This window comes from Pseudovirgaria hyperparasitica, assembly GCF_010093815.1.
Source record: "Pseudovirgaria hyperparasitica strain CBS 121739 unplaced genomic scaffold EJ05scaffold_11, whole genome shotgun sequence".
Taxonomy (NCBI): domain Eukaryota; kingdom Fungi; phylum Ascomycota; class Dothideomycetes; order Acrospermales; family Acrospermaceae; genus Pseudovirgaria; species Pseudovirgaria hyperparasitica.
The window spans coordinates 1,368,806-1,384,951 of record NW_022985559.1 but is presented as its reverse complement, the minus strand read 5'-3'; the positions used below and the strand labels follow the sequence as shown (position 1 = coordinate 1,384,951).

At 49.3% G+C, this 16,146-nt stretch overlaps 5 protein-coding genes across 5 annotated transcripts; 1 reads left to right on the top strand and 4 right to left on the bottom strand.

Moving 5' to 3' along the window:
* The first annotated feature begins 2,151 nt into the window (after positions 1–2,151).
* On the top strand, positions 2,152–3,483 carry EJ05DRAFT_477820 (NAD(P)-binding protein). The gene is made up of 4 exons (XM_033744320.1): positions 2,152–2,258; positions 2,312–2,842; positions 2,900–3,250; positions 3,306–3,483. The coding sequence occupies exons 1-4, from the start codon at positions 2,214–2,216 to the stop codon at positions 3,363–3,365; spliced, it is 987 nt and encodes a 328-aa protein (XP_033599183.1). The 5' UTR covers positions 2,152–2,213; the 3' UTR covers positions 3,366–3,483.
* EJ05DRAFT_75016 (uncharacterized protein) lies at positions 3,305–4,461 on the bottom strand. The gene is made up of 5 exons (XM_033749953.1): positions 4,002–4,461; positions 3,837–3,939; positions 3,610–3,779; positions 3,380–3,555; positions 3,305–3,320 (listed from the first exon to the last, which is right to left on the bottom strand). Exons 1-4 carry the CDS (start codon positions 4,205–4,207, stop codon positions 3,435–3,437), a joined length of 600 nt encoding a protein of 199 aa, XP_033599182.1. The 5' UTR covers positions 4,208–4,461; the 3' UTR covers positions 3,305–3,320; positions 3,380–3,434.
* Positions 4,462–6,408: 1,947 nt separating this feature from the next.
* Positions 6,409–8,230, bottom strand: EJ05DRAFT_75077 (uncharacterized protein). The gene is made up of 3 exons (XM_033749954.1): positions 8,030–8,230; positions 7,241–7,921; positions 6,409–7,180 (listed from the first exon to the last, which is right to left on the bottom strand). Exons 1-3 carry the CDS (start codon positions 8,126–8,128, stop codon positions 6,557–6,559), a joined length of 1,404 nt encoding a protein of 467 aa, XP_033599181.1. The 5' UTR covers positions 8,129–8,230; the 3' UTR covers positions 6,409–6,556.
* Positions 8,022–9,250, bottom strand: EJ05DRAFT_74804 (Co-chaperone Hsc20). The gene has a single exon (XM_033749952.1). It carries the CDS (start codon positions 9,165–9,167, stop codon positions 8,430–8,432), a length of 738 nt encoding a protein of 245 aa, XP_033599180.1. The 5' UTR covers positions 9,168–9,250; the 3' UTR covers positions 8,022–8,429.
* Positions 9,251–9,295: 45 nt separating this feature from the next.
* EJ05DRAFT_477817 (uncharacterized protein) lies at positions 9,296–14,494 on the bottom strand. The gene is made up of 4 exons (XM_033744319.1): positions 13,686–14,494; positions 12,858–12,968; positions 12,410–12,644; positions 9,296–12,343 (listed from the first exon to the last, which is right to left on the bottom strand). Exons 1-4 carry the CDS (start codon positions 14,207–14,209, stop codon positions 9,590–9,592), a joined length of 3,624 nt encoding a protein of 1,207 aa, XP_033599179.1. The 5' UTR covers positions 14,210–14,494; the 3' UTR covers positions 9,296–9,589.
* Between the last annotated feature and the right edge of the window lie 1,652 nt (positions 14,495–16,146).

Sequence of the window (16,146 nt, the reverse complement as noted above, 5' to 3'; positions counted from 1 at the left end):
GAAGTCTGTTGAGGAATATTATCATGGTTGTGACCAAACATCGTGCACACCAGCTCCGCAGACGCACAAACGGTGGCCTGTTCGCTATAGATGCCCACGAAGTATATGTAAAGTCGCGACCTGCACTGCCGAAGTAAGCTTAAGCATTGGTTCTCATCGATCGTGAGACTCGTAGGGTCCTTGACACGCTAGCATTCGATTAAGCTCGTAGGTCGCAAGTTCCCATAGTTTACTGAAATTTGAATCGCCAGACATGCGAATGTTGATATTGAACAACATCCGGAGAGTTATGTCTCGGGAATCTGGGCCCGAGAAAATTGTCGCAGAAAGCCTCGAGGAATGTGCAGCCGGTTAATAATTCTATCGAAATGATCTTTCTATCCGCCCCAAAAGTATGTCAAGCTTCCCAGAGTTGTGTTCATATGTTGAGACTACAGTACGAATGATGTGAACAGCCTTTATAAGATAGATAGGCTAGGTCACCAGAGACCTCGAGGATTCTACCATGAATCATATTATCAGAGCATGGCGAAAATGAGTTTACCATTTGTCTACTATGCAATCGTCTTCATCTATCTTTAGGTGAGCGTGCTTCATGACCTATAAACTCAATTCCTTAGATCAGAGCATTCTGAGGGCTGCATTGATCTCGAAAAAAAAGGGGGAGAAATTAGATGGTGCCATGCTCTCGCCTGGTGTTATGGTGAAATGTAGGTTAGAATTATCAACATATTGCGACCCCCTGTACTGATAGTTATATCATCCAGTGCTGTGATTCCGTACAACGTTCATCGCAGGGCATATGTCTTGAAGTGGCCATACGCATACTATGATCTCTATCCAGTTCGTACATAGCAGGAGCTTATGCTTATAAAGACGAATTCTTACCTCACCAATAGACTTTTAAACTTTTACCACAGACATAATTTTAGTCTAGCAGTTTATATTAATGGTGATCCAGGGCTAATTTGAAGCCTCTTAGATTCTCGTATCGTTCTTAGTTAAAATACCTGGACCCTATACAGGTCTGTTCTGTATGGATCTTTATATTTGGCTTTTGATGCAGTCGAACTGCTGTCGAACGAGCCAGTGTCTAGCCAGTTGATAGTCTGGCAAGCAAAGTTTACGGAATATCTACCCTGAGATTCAGCTAAGCGCCGCGCTCTTTAACATTACGTTGGTTGAAAAAGAGAATATCGATCTAGGAGCAGTTATTGGACTATCTTTGTGATCTTTATTATCGCCCCAAGGATATGAATTGACTTTTGAGCTTACGTGGAGTTCCTGTATCTAGCTGTAAGGTGAATACTGTGATGCAGACATCTCTTGACTCGGTTGGCGGTAGGAGTGTTGGTAGGTGGAGAACGCTCATACCACCAGTATCGAGTGGCGTATACACACGACTTGTGATTGAGAGTATCTGCCCAGTCGCGGCCCTTGAGCATATCAAATACCTTTTCTGTGGTTTATTAATGGCGCATGTTTGATGTTAGGGTCAGTCAGGCTAACGCTTGATAGAAGCGCCGTTTAGGCTCTCAGCCTCACCGTCGTCTAAACAGACCGATGATAGGTCCACGCGGTGGTCGCCTGAATCCTATTTGTCTTGGCCCTCGTTTATGCTCACATCTTATGTATCTACCTTTAAGATCAACGATATAAGAAATTTGAGCTAGAGAAGCAGAGAGGGGCAAACCCCCTCGCGTATGAGTGCTAGGAGTAATAGGATTCCGACAATGCATGGATTCTAGATTACCCTGCATGTCTACATGGTACCACAATGTCTACAGTCTTTGGAATGCCAGAAGCTGAGAGGCGTATTCCGTGGTGAACATTGCTGCCTGTTAAGGCCGAGCACCGGTTTGTCATCGTGAGGTGGTGGCCATAGGAAATACAGCATACTCAACTCGAAGCTGACGTCGTGTGTGACCATATCTTTCCAGCGACCTATTTTCAGACCAAGAAGATCTTATAAGGACCGAATAGAGCGATCCGGATAGATCAATTGTCAATGACCGATCTCTCGTGCGAGACCCACTTTCCGCAACGGACCGATCGCGGGGCGGGGTCCGTGCTACAAGCATCAGATTGACATATAAGCTCCAGATTGAATAACATTGATTCAGGTTATCGGTACATTCGCTTCTCATTCGAGAGTTTCAATTATCCCTCAAGAAGCACATTTTACACGTACAAGTCACATCACTCCTGGAGCAATGGCTGAGAAGATTATTACTATCGTTGGGATCACTGGCAATCAGGTTCGTACCATGTTGTCCAGTGCTCAACCAAACCACTGATCAACATACTCAAGGGCGCGTCAGTTGCTGAAGCGTTCCTAAACGAGCCAGGCTGGAAGATCCGCGGCATCAGCCGTGACCCAACTAAAGCATCCAGCAAAACATGGAGTGACAAAGGCGTCGAGATGGTCGGGGCCGACCTAGATGATGTCACGAGCTTGAAGACGGCATTCAAGGGCTCTAATGCCATCTTCGGAGTCACAGACTTCTGGCAGCAAATGCGAATCCCCGCTAATCAGCAGAAAGCCAAAGATACCGGCAAGCCCATCAATGTCATCTCCTACGATGCTGAGATCCAGCAAGGCAAGAATATTGTCGATGCAGCTCAGGCGACCGCGGATACTCTGGACATTCTCGTCTTGAGTGTCCTTAGCGACAGTAAGAAGTGGTCTGATGGAAAGATCACGTGGAACTACCATTTCGAGGGCAAATGGCGCGTAGTCGAGTATCTACAAACCACGTACCCTGAACTGTACCAGAAATCATCCTTCTTCCAACCTCCATTCTTCATGACCAACCTCGAGAATATGATGACGCCTAAGGAAGTGAGTTTCCTCTTTGCTCCTGAAATTGCTGTGCAAGTACACCACTGACTATGGTAGACCCCGAATGGCTACGTTCTGAGCTTTCCCACCGATGGTGACAAGCAGATTCCAATGTACCATCCCACGAAAGATACTGGTATCTGTGTGAAAGCCCTCGTGAAGTCCAGCCCAGGCAAGAATCTCATGGCATATGGCACTGAAATCAGCTTTGATGAGATAGCACAAATTTGGAGCCAGAATTTGGGTAAGCCGGTCAAATACCAGCGTTGTACGGTTGAGTTTATGGACAAGATTATGCCCGGTGGGATGGGTATGGAATTGGGTGAGATGATGGAATACATTAGCAGTCCCGGCTATTATGGTGGCGACAAAGCTGTCAAGGAGTTGGGGCTAATCACGCCGAAAGATGTGAGTATTGAATGGTATTGGCACTCTAACTTTCCCCATACTAACTGGAGAACAGCTTGGTATCTCAGGCCTTGCTGAAGTCAGGGATTTCCTCAAAGGGAAGACTCTGGGCTGATAAGAAGAACTGACAACACGTTCATAGCCTATCACTTTATAACTATCCTTCTTCGCCAATGTAGATGAGCTAGTTATTCAAAAATACATCATTCAAAACTTTCTCTCCCGTCTCACCACTCACACGATTAGGCTCCGAGCCAATCACGACACCTAGCGCACGCACCCACTCGTCCGTGTGATTCGAAATCCTGAACTCGTCAGCTACACAACCCACACAGTCTCCCAGTAACGACTGTACGTACGCATGCATCATGCCTCGTTGCACAATAACCTCCCCTTCTTTACACAACGTTTCCACAGGCTGGCTATAATCCGGCTTCCCATCTATGACAGAATACGCTTGCTCATCGGGCGTCGTGAGAGTGAGTGTGCCATTCAGAACTATTACATAGTCCGTAGACGTCGTGCGGTGCTATTGCTTATCAGTACAAATTTCTAATGCTTTGTGCAAACAAGGAAGCGAGCCTACCATCACACCAACCGTCCGAGGCGCAATGTCCAGATAGTAAATATTCAAACCACCCGGAAGCGCGATTCCGGCGCCCGGGATATCGTCGAGAGGCAGCTCGCCCCTTTCACTGTCAGTCAACGGAGCGATAACGCTTTTCGTCCTGTGCTGGACAGGGACACCTACGAGCCATCGTTGCTACTAGGCACTTGTCTATGTGTGCCAACGCGATGCCTGATCAGCGTGCCTCCAAAGAGACTCTCTGACGGCAATACCTCTGCTCGTACTTCGACGCCTGGCTCATTCTTCCCTTCTGCGTTTACGGACAGGGGTAAGTTTGATGCGATGACGCGACGGGGTCGTGGGAGGATGGCAGCGGTGGATGATGCCATGATATATGTATGCGAGCCTGAGAGAGACGGTTTGAAGGGCGATTCTACTGCTGTAATTGAGCGTGTGAGTCTGGTGCTTTATATGGATAAGATAGATAGAGTCATATTTGTAAGGCGCATCATGTTTAAGAGTGGCGTGTCCAGGTTTCTGCCCCAGGCTTACAAATGTCTAGCTGTTAACTCCGCCGGGTTATGCCGTGGGGCCAGGAGTACAGCAAGAGAATAGTGCATGCCTCATAGAATGCTCTGTATGGGAAGGATAATTAGTTATCGTGCGTGTAAGTGCTGCTTATATCCAGTGGCTATATGGGTTTAGGATGATACTCAGAAACCAAAGCTACCATTGGACGGCAGCGGCCAGACGAATAAGCAATTACATCTCCAATGCGAACGCATGTTCATCTGAAGTAAGAAACATTATAGGTGAACTGTGATTGGGAGCATAAAGCGTTGCATACGATCGCGTAGTTCATAATGAGAGTGTATCATGGATGTGTTCTGTCTTATGTTGACAGCTTATTCAACGTAAATGACACTAAGACATACTTCATTTACACATCATACAGTTCGTATAAGCATAGCGATGAAACATCTCCATCATAAGGAACTTCCCCTTTGGTAAGTCTCCACTACTTGCGTGAATCTTTCTAGAAGGCCGATCTGACTCCTGAACGAGCACTTGGCACTATCTGACTCTGCTATTCCATCTAACTTCATCCTAAAATGTGAGCTCAAACCTGAGTCATCAAGCTGTCCTTGACATGAGTAGTATGCAGTAACGCAAATGGAACAGAAATGCATATCTCGGTCTTGGAGAACAGCAGCTTGGAAAGTCTGACATGTCGCGATGGTCTTAAAGCTCAGAGTCATGAATTATTATGGTATGTTTTGTGACGAAGGAACGATTTATTGTGAATAGAGACGAGTGGAATATATGAGGAGTCTGTGCATCGAAGAACATTGAGTCTTGCTGAGTCGACGTGTGAGCCGGGCTGTTGACAGAGTATGTCTAAGAAAGCAATTTGATATATGGATTAGAGAGTTCAGACCTCTATATGACTTCAAGAGAATAATGAGTGCATGAGAAATGAAACATCCAAGCCTCTCATAAAGGTTACTAAGTCTCATACGCGACAGATTTCTTCGCTGTCGATGACGTAGTCAGTCAGAGCATTGTCCGAGCATCGCTAGTGCTTTACATACAAGTGAGGATAGACAGTATCAAGTGTGACACCATACCTGAAGACCTAGTTCGAAGATGTAATGACACAGTAAAATCATATCTTGACCACGAACTGTCAATTCCTAGTCCACTCGACTTGCGTGCACGCACCAGAACACAATGAGAAGACATAGTAATCCATCCGACCTCGAGTCAACTACGACTCATGCACATGATTCACACATTCACCTGAATCTTCCAATACCAACCGTCTCGCCTGACCCTGCATGCCAATACAGCTTGTCTCCCAAGCACTGCACCGTAAACATCAAAGTCACAGAAACACACTAATACCAATACATCCCCTGTCACCGCCCTAAACCGAGGACCTATAACCCCTAAACACCCATCCTCACATGTGCCTCCTCTCGCCACTCAGCCGCAGCCGCAGTCCCAGCACGACGGTCCACCCGTCCACCAGGACGCGATCGTAACCCACAAAATCGTTACCCTACGCCGCACTCTCGGGTCCTTCCTCATCACCGGCTTCCCGCGAGGATCAGGATCGCGCTAGAACCCGCCAGGATGTATGTTCTCAAAGGATATCGTTATCGCCAGGATAAGACAGACTGCGAAGCAAGGGGGATCCCAGCATTTCATCACAATCACACATGACTCTCCCTCCCACTCCAACTCCCAATCCAGCCAAGATGCGCGCGGCAGGCGCTTCTTGGAAGCGCGAGGTTGGCCAAGCTAAGAGTGCCAGTGCCGTAACTCGCTGCGCAGTAGTGATGAGAGATTCCGTATGCTTGAAAGGGAAGGTTTCACTGGGGGCTTGACTCGAGAGCGTTTGAGGGAAATGGATCGATGGGCGCGTGACCTGGTGGGACATGTGGTCAAGTGGAAGAGTGCGGCGTAGTAAATAAAGGATTAGGAGTGTGGTCTCGAGGCGGGGCTGATAGGGGGTTGGAGGACTGTGCGATAGAGGAGCAGAGGACTCGGTGTAGAGCAGCAGTGATTGACTTCGCGAGTGGAGTTAGGGCATTGGATGGATTGGTGTCTGAGCTGCTAGTAATCAAGCAGCGAGCAGCGTACGCATCGAGCAGAGGACGATGAGCGATGCTATCGTGAGCATTTCTACATTCACATCTCGCGAATAAAGGTCGTAAGGATGTATATGCACATGCCTATAAGTCCTCCTTATACACTTCCTCACTACCTTCCTGCCCATCTGCATCTTCATCTTCCTTGACATCTGCGGTTTCAATGATTCCCCTGAACTCTCTTCCTCGAGGAGTATCGACAAGGTCTAGCCTCCAGACCTGTCCCTTTGCTAGCCTACTTAGGTCGCGCTTCGCCTTCTCAATCTCTTTGACACGAATCTCATACTGCCGCATCTCGCGTTCACTCATCATGAATCCATCACTTGCAGCGAGGGTTCCAAGCAGAAACTCCTTCCCACCGCCTACAACAACACCTTTCTCGATTTCTCGGCCGGACTTGCCCACAAGATGTTGCGCGCCAACAGGGATACCGCCGATGACCGGGCGGAGAGGCACTGTAGGCTTAGATGCAGCAGCAGTCATCTCCTTGGAGACCTCATTGACTTGCTCGAGTCTAGAGGTGAGTTCGCTAAGGCCATCATCTGGAACAATGATTTCGCACGAGATAGTATTGGGCTTGTCTTTTTGAGGGGGAAGAAATGCGACATCATTACACAGACGTGGCGTTTGGATGACCATCAGGTATGAACAGGTGCTAACTTCCTTGATCATGCCAATGCGGTCGGATGCGCTTGGATGACAATGGAACTATGCTCGAATTTAGTAATGTCCCTACGACAGCAAGAGGTGAGTTGAGAAATGACAGACCTGCACTTCGATTCTTCTCTCTTTACCCGTGAGATCACATTCTGTCCCGTCTCCTAACCTTTGAACCATATACCTGCTCTCCCCTTTCGTCTCTAGCCGCGTAAGGCTTTTCTCTTCGCTTGGCTCATCCTTAATGTCGTCCACCTGTGCTCGCTTCTCCGTGCCTCCTTTTTGGGGAAATCTTCCTAGCACATAGCTGTGTACACTTGGGTCCTCTGTCGGTGGATATAAAGGTATTCCCTTGCTTGGAGGTAGATGGTGGAACTGCTTTATCTCTTTATTGTAGCAGAAACTGTAGCTCCACCACCCACTCATGTGGTATATGCAGTCACCTTGCATCCCTTGTAGTAACTCCCAGCCACGATCGTTCGCGCGTGCCAGCTCGTTCGCTTCCTCCTCTGCCGATGCTCGCGACTCAGTCTCGTTCAATTGAGCCGGTGGAGCTACGGTAGGGATTCGACATAAGAAGTCCTGGCCTTCAAGCTTCAGAAGCTCATGCGTCGCTGGGCTGTCAGAGGACTCGTCATTGTATGTGAAGTCTCCATCATCCGCTTGTTTGTCACGCGATAGTATTTGCGTGTCTCGCGAGTCGGCAGAAGTATCCGTAGTGTCTGCGGCGGATGAGAGATGCAATGCCGCCTGACTTTCTGCAACGTAGCGATCGGGAAACTTGATTCGGTACTGAAAGGTGTTAGCCTAGCTCCATGTATTTGAAACAGCGATTTTTGTTGGTAAGAGTGCATCATTTGACGTTGGGCGCGTGTTCGCGCTCCGTGGTTTATGACGTACCTGTGGGAATGCTAATAGATCATCCTGCACACTGAAGGCGTGTTGGCCGGCGAGAACCAGCTTGAGAACAGCGGGTAGCGCCCAGAGACCCGTCTTCATTATGCCATGAGCGAGACGGCTGTGGAACAAGATATATAGGATGTGAAGTTGTAGTCAAAGACGCGCATAAATGTCAGAGCTTGAAGCCAGATGGCAGTTGCACTTAAGCAAGTTGCCGCTGTGGGACCGCTAAGTAAGAATTACGATCACGTCCACTAGACCATTAACCCACCAAGGAAATAACACAGCACGCACCACAAACGCGATATAGCTGTTGAGATGCAGTACCTATAGGTCCTTCATAATTCGCAGGTCTCATGTATTACTAGCAGTGTCTTGATTGTCCCCAAACACCATCGTCTCAATGCTGCACAACAACTGGCTTCCCCGGCTGCCAATTGTCCAGCGCCTCTCTGATATTTGTCCAATATCGCAACTTGATACTCTCCTTCCTAACACCGTCCCAGTCTTGTTTGCTACACGCAGCAGCTATAGCCTCTTCACTAGCCTCGATCCTACCCTGATTGACCTTCCTCAGCGCGAGCACTTGATCGTCTTTCTCTGCCTCTTCAATCTCCTCCCTTGCCTCAAGCACCTCCAGTAGTGTATCTTGCCCCACTGCCTCAGCCCCGGCGTCCTCTGCAACTTCAATGCCGCGTTCTGCGAGTATGTATTGTGCGCGTAGAAGCGGGTTCTTTAGGGTCTTGTATGCCTCATTTATTCGCGAGGACAGGGCTTCAGCTTGTCGCTTTCGTTCTGGTGGCGCGAGGTCTGGATGCGCCTTTGCTTGTAGCTGGAGGAACTCTCTGCGGAGCGCACGTAGATCGACCGCGAAGGGGCCTGTCGGCGGAGGTCCAGTCGGGATGGCAGTAGGGAAGAAGTCGTAATGTGTTTGAGGAACGTTGCGCGTATCCTCCCGCTGAGGCGAACTAGTGCTATAAAGCCTCTTGTAACATAGTCGAGAATATATCTGACAAGAGAGACGGCTGGTGCATGTGTCTCGCTGTGGACGCCTTTGCACAAGAGCACGCGAGCCGACAAGTTCAGAGTCTACGGCTGTGCGAAGCCAGCAAAGCGCGGCCCGTGAACTGACGCGCATGGCGATAATTTCAAAGAAGATAGTCTGATGGGTGTATGTAGGTCGCAGCAATGTATGAGATGAGTTCAAACTATTGAGGTTGCGAAGTTCTCAGCACGTCTTGGTAGCGCAATGCAAAACAACGTCATAACCAGTCTATCTATTTGCCTCAGGTTGTCTAGATATTTGCGCTTCAGACTTCGAATCTTGAAGATGTCCAAGAAGTTCTCCCCAATTGATTTATATACCCTCGTGCCTCATAGCATCTAGCTTAAAAGAATTTTACTGCCTCGCTGTCCATCGAAAGTGCGACAAGGATATATATAACAGATACAATATCCAGTACGCCGGGGGTATATTATGCTTCGTGGGAAACCGCTACTAAACCAGGGTAAAAAATACAAAATTCAACCAAGGAAACTATACAGCGCTGAGCGGTGGTGCTAAGCCGATGCGGCGACTTCTAGAGGCTCGCTGCTCATCATAGGCTCCGCAATAGGGGTTGGCAGAGATGCCGGCGGTTCATCTGAAACTTTTTCTGGCGTTACTGGGAGCGGTCCGTCGCCTGATACAGTCTTATCCTGTTCGCGCTCCTGGGAAGACTCTGCACTCTTTGCTGAGGCATTGTTCCTTGATGTATCTTGTTCGTCCTCACAGATCTCTGCCAGCTGTCTCGCAGGCGATTTAGCGTCAATTGGTCGAGGTGGGCTTGCTGTCTCACTGGCACTAGGTTCTGCTTTCACGCCGTTTACACTGGTAAGTTTATGAGGTGATCCATTTTGCTGGAAGTACCTGTCGGCACCTTGACTGCTTCCTCTGTGACCGTTGGGGAACACTTTTTCCATTATCTGAGAGTGCCGCTCATGGGCGTGGGGATCCACTCCTTCTGACGCGGGCATCGGGCTTGGTGAACCCGGTGTGTGCGTCGTATTGTACGCCAGACCTGAAGGGGGAGAATCTCCTACAGATTCTTCGGCCCTCTCCTGTTCCTTTCTGGCATGAACTTTACGCAAGTTCGCCGCACTGCTTTGTGATCGCATGTCTGGCCTGCCATCTTTGCGAATAAGTATGCCGTCAGAGTTGCGAACAGGCTTGGTCCTTGTCTTTTTCGTGTGTGCGTACGGGTCCTGCATTCGCGAAGCATCCATGGATACGTGGCCTGCTACCGGTATGACATTGCCATTGGAGTCACGACGCACGGACAAAGCAGTACTCTTGGTGTCTGGTGATACGCTGTTGTAGTATCCGAAAGGCCCAACTGGGCCACCCGGCCCTTCAATGTTTTCCCATTGATGACCAGGTGTGTTGAATTCAGATGGAAGACTCTTCCGACCTCGTCCACGCCCTCCGCCACGTCTAAAGCCCGCATGCATGTCGTGTTCGGGAAGCGCAGTCCGATGTGAGTCTGGTCGCCATCGATCTTCTCCGGGATGCTCTTGTGTGGACTGATATGCGATGAAACGGGCTGGCGTAGATTCTCCATATGAATTATGTGCATGACCCCGCATACCTGATTGATCTCCTTCCATTCTGTCAAAGTGACCATGAGAGCGAGATTCGCGGCTTTCACTGCGTGGCTCCAGGGTAGCTAGCTTTGGTCGTTTTGGTGAGTGGCTATGACCTGGGAACTCTGTACGCCCTTCAGATCCAGTTGAAAGACCCCGCTTTGCGCTAGGATTTACGGTGACCCATCCACTTGCTTGGGCAGCTTGACTTCCCACAGATCGTGAATTTTCGGACTCAGTTCTGCGTAGCGGCTCGGCACTCGAAACATGACCATAACCGTGAGCTTGAAGTTGGGGAGGATGTGGTTGTGATTGTGATTGCTCGTGATTAGTAGATTGTGGTGGTGGACCCACTCGTTCATGTGATTGCATCGGTGGAAGCAATGGGACATGTTCACGAGGACCTGACTGGGGGGACAGCTGCGAATGCGATTGTACATGTGTGTGGAGCTGCGTCTGTGATGTTGGGGGTGGTGGACGATTATGTATATGTGTTGATTCAGTATGGTGATGAGATGATGGAGCCTGCGGGGCTGGTACGACTGTTGCTTGTGTGTGCGCTTGTCCATGCATCGACTGTCGCGTTGATGGCTGTAGATGGCTATGGCTATGTGCTGACTGTGACCGGTGCAGTGGGTGAGCTGCCTGAGATGTATGCTGTGATGTGGGCTGCGCTTGCTGATGAGGTTGATTTGAGTGCGAGTGTGGGTGGGCATGACCATTTGGATGCGGATGTGAGCTGGATTGAGAGTGTTGGTTGGAATGTGAATACACACGCGAATGAGGTTGCTCGCGGTTGTTTTCTCGTGGCTGATGTTGGTGATGGGATTGTGAATGCTGCTGCTGGTGTGGCAACAGATTATGGGAGCGTGGAGAGTCGCGAGAAGGGCCTGTAGGTGCTGGAGCTGAACTTGGTATTGGACGAGATTCCTGGCGAACCTCAGGTCTGGAGCCTGGTGTGTGTACTCTAGGAATGGGCTGTACGGGGTGGTAGACATCTCTTGCTAGCCCATGACCAACAGCTTCACGAGCTGGAACGTACTGTGGTGAAGAAGCACTATGTGCCAGGGGTTCGGGCTTCGGTGGTAGTCCTGCTGATGCAGATTTGTCCAACCGCGCGACTCGTTCCTTCATGATCTGCATCTGAATCTTCATATCCTCAATTTCGCCCAGTTTGGGCCTCATCTGCTCTAGACTTCTCGCGAACAGCTCGATGGTGGTAGCATCTAGTGACGTTGCCGGTGCTGATGTTACCGCTGCCGGAGCGTGTATGGGTCTATGACGCAATTCAGCTCGTGTTTGATCGAGCACTTCCTGCATAATGCGAAATTCTTCAGCAAACCTAGAGATGGCTGCGTCTATGCGTTGCACGTCGTGAGACCAGTTTTCTTGCTGCCTCTGCAACTTTTGCACGTCTCTACGCTGTTGATCTAATGCAGCCATGTTCATGTTGGTCTGACTCTGAATTCGGTTGTTGGCATCCATGAGAATAGCATACTGATTTTGGGTTACTGGACATGCTTGTCCTACGGGTAGTCCATTACTTTGTTGATGCCCGTTTGACAGTGGTACTTCCCGATAACGTTGATGAGGAGAGTGATATGCTTCATCATACTGTTGTATATCGCTGCTGGACATTGGATGCGGACGCGGAGGTGCCGCTGGATACGGCTGAGAACGTTCTCGTGGCGACTGTAAAGATATCTGTCGTGAGTTTGCACCCTTCTGGGATACAGAAGCTTGTGAGGGTGATCGTACATGACCTTGGGGATGCTGTTCTTGCGAAGTCTTCTGGTCTTGAGCCTGCGACGCCGGCCTCGTAGATGGCAGGGGCAGGGATTCCATGGTGGCTTCGCGCCTGGATGCTACCGAGTGGGCTTTCGGTTCGGAAAGTTGGTGCTGGCGGCGATCCTCCATGATGACGGGCTCTACAGATGCGTCGGAATCAGGGCATTGTAACTTAATATCACGAAGTTTAAAGAAACGCTGGCGACTAATCCGGACGGCAGGTTAGTCAATATTGCAGTCACAAAGGAAGCCGGAACGACAAAGCATTCTCTGTCTGGGGAAAGTGGTTGAAACCAAACCAATAGATGTTTCTTGCTGGTCTTATAGCCAGAACAAAGGATATAGATATGCATCTATTGGTCCAGTGACATATAGAAGATGCAGAGATCAAGGCACATGCTTGATCGGGGAAACTTACCGGCCGTATTTTTTGCGCTGTAAAGGAAGACACGTTACGAATAGGTGCTGGTCGTCTGTCGAATAGGATATACAGTTCTGATTGTTGCAAGCGTAGACTTCGAAGTTGGAGCTGCGCAAGAAGGGGGTCGGTTAGCACTTGAAAAGGAAAGAATGCTAGAAGGAGCGAAAAGGGAAAGAAGGCACTGATAAGGGTGGGCTGGGGTATAGTTATGTACAGAGTAGTAGAAAGGGATAAGGGCTGAGTGTTAGTCCCGACCTCAGAGCTTATTTTGTGCTATAGCGGCAAAGTCAAGTGCTAAGGTCAGGACCAGGAAGTGAAAAGTAGTGAAAGGAGTGGAGTGTGTGAAATTGGGACTAGTGAAATCAATCTAAAAGCGAAGTAATAGTAGAGCGATCCGTCCCAGACAAAATCACTTGGCTCAGGCTGAGGAACAGCCGGCGCTTGGACCGTACCGGGTACTCGAGGCGTGCCAGGGTAGGAATGGAAATGGGAAACGCAAATGGAAATGGAAACATGAGGCAAGCAATGCATCGTCTGCAGACTCGGTAGCCAAACATGCCATCGCCGTATGCTACAATGGGTGCATGAGAAGGAGAAGCTTGCTACCCAGGCCAGATCGCTCCCGCAACGCCGCTCCCGTGAATCGCACGTAGGGATTCAGGAAGCATGCGTACATTGGACGTGTGGATCTGTATCGTGATCTTGTACTGTGCCGCAAGCTCCTCATTCTCTGTACTCGATTTGGAGAACGTGTCCACGCCAGGTTGTTCCCAGAGTCATGGTTCTGATGGGCGGGAGTCAAGGAAACAACTTTCGTCAACTTACTAGTGGTTGAGCCCTGCAATCGACTCTGTGTCTCCTTGGATTTGGAGTATTTTCGATCCCCAAGATGGAGTCCATGAACCCGGTGCTGTTAGTTCGAAGTATTCATCGGCCATTCGGATCCATGAATTTTTTAAGGTTCCAATGGCTCCATTCTTACAGTGAGAGCAGATTACTTCGACGGATGATGGTGGTGCTGTAGTCGTTGTTGTCGTTATTCTTGCTGCTGACGATAATGTTGATGATGTTGATGTTGATGATGATGATGATGATGATGATGACGCCGTTGCTGCCGCTGGTGCTAATACAGGTGCTGGTGTCTCCGGGTATTCTGGGGCTGCTTTATGCCCATGAATAGCTTCACTTGCGCGCCTGGTTCTGGTTCGCGGCGCTACGGCGTAGTCATTACCGGCGGGAGAGTACGCAGAGTCATCAAGTATGGTGTTGACATTCTGCGTGTCCAGGGGGCTGACGATACCGTGTGCGGCACGTTGTTGTTCTGTGAGCGTCGACTTCCTCGTGCGCATGGCGACGAAACCGAACCAGAGACGGGAGCGAGGCGGAAAGCGGGAGTTGACAAGTATGGATACGCGAAGCCAGATCCAGATCCAATACCTAGTAAAAGGCAGCGGGAGTAAGGGAACGCAAAGCTATGGAGGAAGTTGAGTTGTGCATGCGTGGGACTGGTGGATGTGATGGGATGAACGATCGACCGGAAGAAAGAATGTTAGAGTAATACTTCCAAAAGGGAAAATAGCGAAGAGGGAAGCTAGTCAAGCAGCTCATTGTTCTAAATTTACCTAGCCCTAGAGATATCGGCTGTATTACTGTGCACCCAGGCGAGAAAAGGGAGAATATAGCAGCAGCAGACTAGAGCAGATTAGGCACATAGTAAGGATGACCGAGCGGATGCTGTATTTGGCACGACACACGATGATCAGGTCAGATAATACGGGCTGCACGGGCATGGATAATGTCGGTCTAGTGAGTGATTATGCGCTGGATAGGGTAAAAGGAAGGCAAAAAAGGATACATGAAATGATGAACGTTACCATTACCAGCCGACAGGGAGACCAAGGATAAGGACAAGGACAAGGGGCTTTACAGGCTATTACAGCGAGAGTCGGAAAGCCGCCAAGAGCAAGAGCAAGCAAGGCGCCGACCGATACAATTATTAGCAATTAGGGCCTTATTGGGGGCCCCTGTTGGCTTTAGTGTTTAGGATACTGTGTGCATGCAGGGATCAGCCCAACGGCGTCATCCTATTACAATTCATTAGTGCTACTACAGAGCATCTCCAGCTCTCGGCGCCACGGGACGAACACCTCTGTCGATTGCCGGACCAGGTTGTAGTTCGCGGGTATCAGCATGACATGTGTTTGTGTTCCAAGAATGCATCATTTTGTTGTATCTTGTTTTTCTTCTCCCTCACGCCGCGATCGCGATCGAGATCGCAGATGAGATAGCCTCCTTTTCTCATTGACTCGAGCACTCGAGCCGACAATTGTTTTGGTCTCGTGGCGTGGTTAGAGTGATTCACATCGCCGCCTTGCTAAAGGCAAAGGGCAACAAGGATCATCACCGTCGATACTGGATACAGTTGTACAGCGCTACAATGCTATGGCGATCCGATGCCTCACTAATGACATTATGTTCCAAGATACAGCTAGTCAATCCCCGTCATGTTCCGCAGAGCCTGCCCTGCTAGGGCATTCGCATTCTATTAAGGCGCAGGACTAATAAGTGTGGACCTGGGCACAATTAGCAGCCTCCACTTCGCGCCCAGCCCAAAGAGAGAAGCGAAGGGGCCTCAATCTAGACAGTGCTTGGTTTCGCAGATATAAGTCTATTAATCCTATCATCATCACGCTCACCCTTGCGGGTGCGAGCGTCGAAACCGCTCCTTGCCTCAGCCAATCCACACTCTCACCCCCAGCCCCCACATTGTGTTTACGTGTGGGAAAAGTATTCTTATTACAGCCTGGGTCTGCACGTATAATGTCGGTGTAACATAGTACAGACACAACGCATGACCGCGCAATTGGATAGACTTTGCTCCTCGACACTGCATCTGCAGCGGAATTCCAATCCAACTCCTTGAACATCCGACGCACAATTTAGTCGCCAATCCTATAATTGTTGCGTCGTATTATGACCAAGCCTTGGCTGCCTGAAACGCTCCAGGCCTATCTCATGTCTTATTTTTATACGCAATAACATGCAACATCTAAAACCTGACGGTGTTGTTGTCAGTCACGCCACATACCCGCCTGCGTGTTCAGCAAGCATCCCGATCAAAAGAACATCTATAAACGAGGCACCCTTGCAATGTATATGTCTCGTTGCAGAAATATGTCTCGTTTTCGCCTTCTGTGCCGCAGCACGGTCCAAGCAATGCATATACCGGCAATTCGACTCATTGGCAATAGACAAGGACACGTTATAACAGCACTCTATTAATCAT

Excerpts from the sequence above, each read along its gene's own strand:
- EJ05DRAFT_75077 (XM_033749954.1), bottom strand. The coding sequence starts at position 8,128 with ATGAAGACGGGTCTCTGGGCGCTACCCGCTGTTCTCAAGCTGGTTCTC. Across the intron at positions 7,922-8,029 it reads ATCTATTAGCATTCCCACAG|TACCGAATCAAGTTTCCCGA; the intron begins GTACGTCATAAA and ends AACACCTTTCAG. Across the intron at positions 7,181-7,240 it reads AGAGAAGAATCGAAGTGCAG|TTCCATTGTCATCCAAGCGC; the intron begins GTCTGTCATTTC and ends ATTCGAGCATAG.
- EJ05DRAFT_75016 (XM_033749953.1), bottom strand. The coding sequence starts at position 4,207 with ATGGCATCATCCACCGCTGCCATCCTCCCACGACCCCGTCGCGTCATC. Across the intron at positions 3,940-4,001 it reads CCTAGTAGCAACGATGGCTC|GGGCGAGCTGCCTCTCGACG; the intron begins GTAGGTGTCCCT and ends TGACAGTGAAAG. Across the intron at positions 3,556-3,609 it reads CAACGAGGCATGATGCATGC|GATTTCGAATCACACGGACG; the intron begins GTACGTACAGTC and ends TGACGAGTTCAG.
- EJ05DRAFT_477817 (XM_033744319.1), bottom strand. The coding sequence starts at position 14,209 with ATGCGCACGAGGAAGTCGACGCTCACAGAACAACAACGTGCCGCACAC. Across the intron at positions 12,645-12,857 it reads CAGCGCAAAAAATACGGCCG|TCGCCAGCGTTTCTTTAAAC; the intron begins GTAAGTTTCCCC and ends CGTCCGGATTAG. Across the intron at positions 12,344-12,409 it reads AACAGCATCCCCAAGGTCAT|TCGCCACGAGAACGTTCTCA; the intron begins GTACGATCACCC and ends ATATCTTTACAG.
- EJ05DRAFT_74804 (XM_033749952.1), bottom strand. The coding sequence starts at position 9,167 with ATGCGCGTCAGTTCACGGGCCGCGCTTTGCTGGCTTCGCACAGCCGTA.
- EJ05DRAFT_477820 (XM_033744320.1), top strand. The coding sequence starts at position 2,214 with ATGGCTGAGAAGATTATTACTATCGTTGGGATCACTGGCAATCAG. Across the intron at positions 2,259-2,311 it reads TTGGGATCACTGGCAATCAG|GGCGCGTCAGTTGCTGAAGC; the intron begins GTTCGTACCATG and ends AACATACTCAAG. Across the intron at positions 2,843-2,899 it reads ATATGATGACGCCTAAGGAA|ACCCCGAATGGCTACGTTCT; the intron begins GTGAGTTTCCTC and ends TGACTATGGTAG.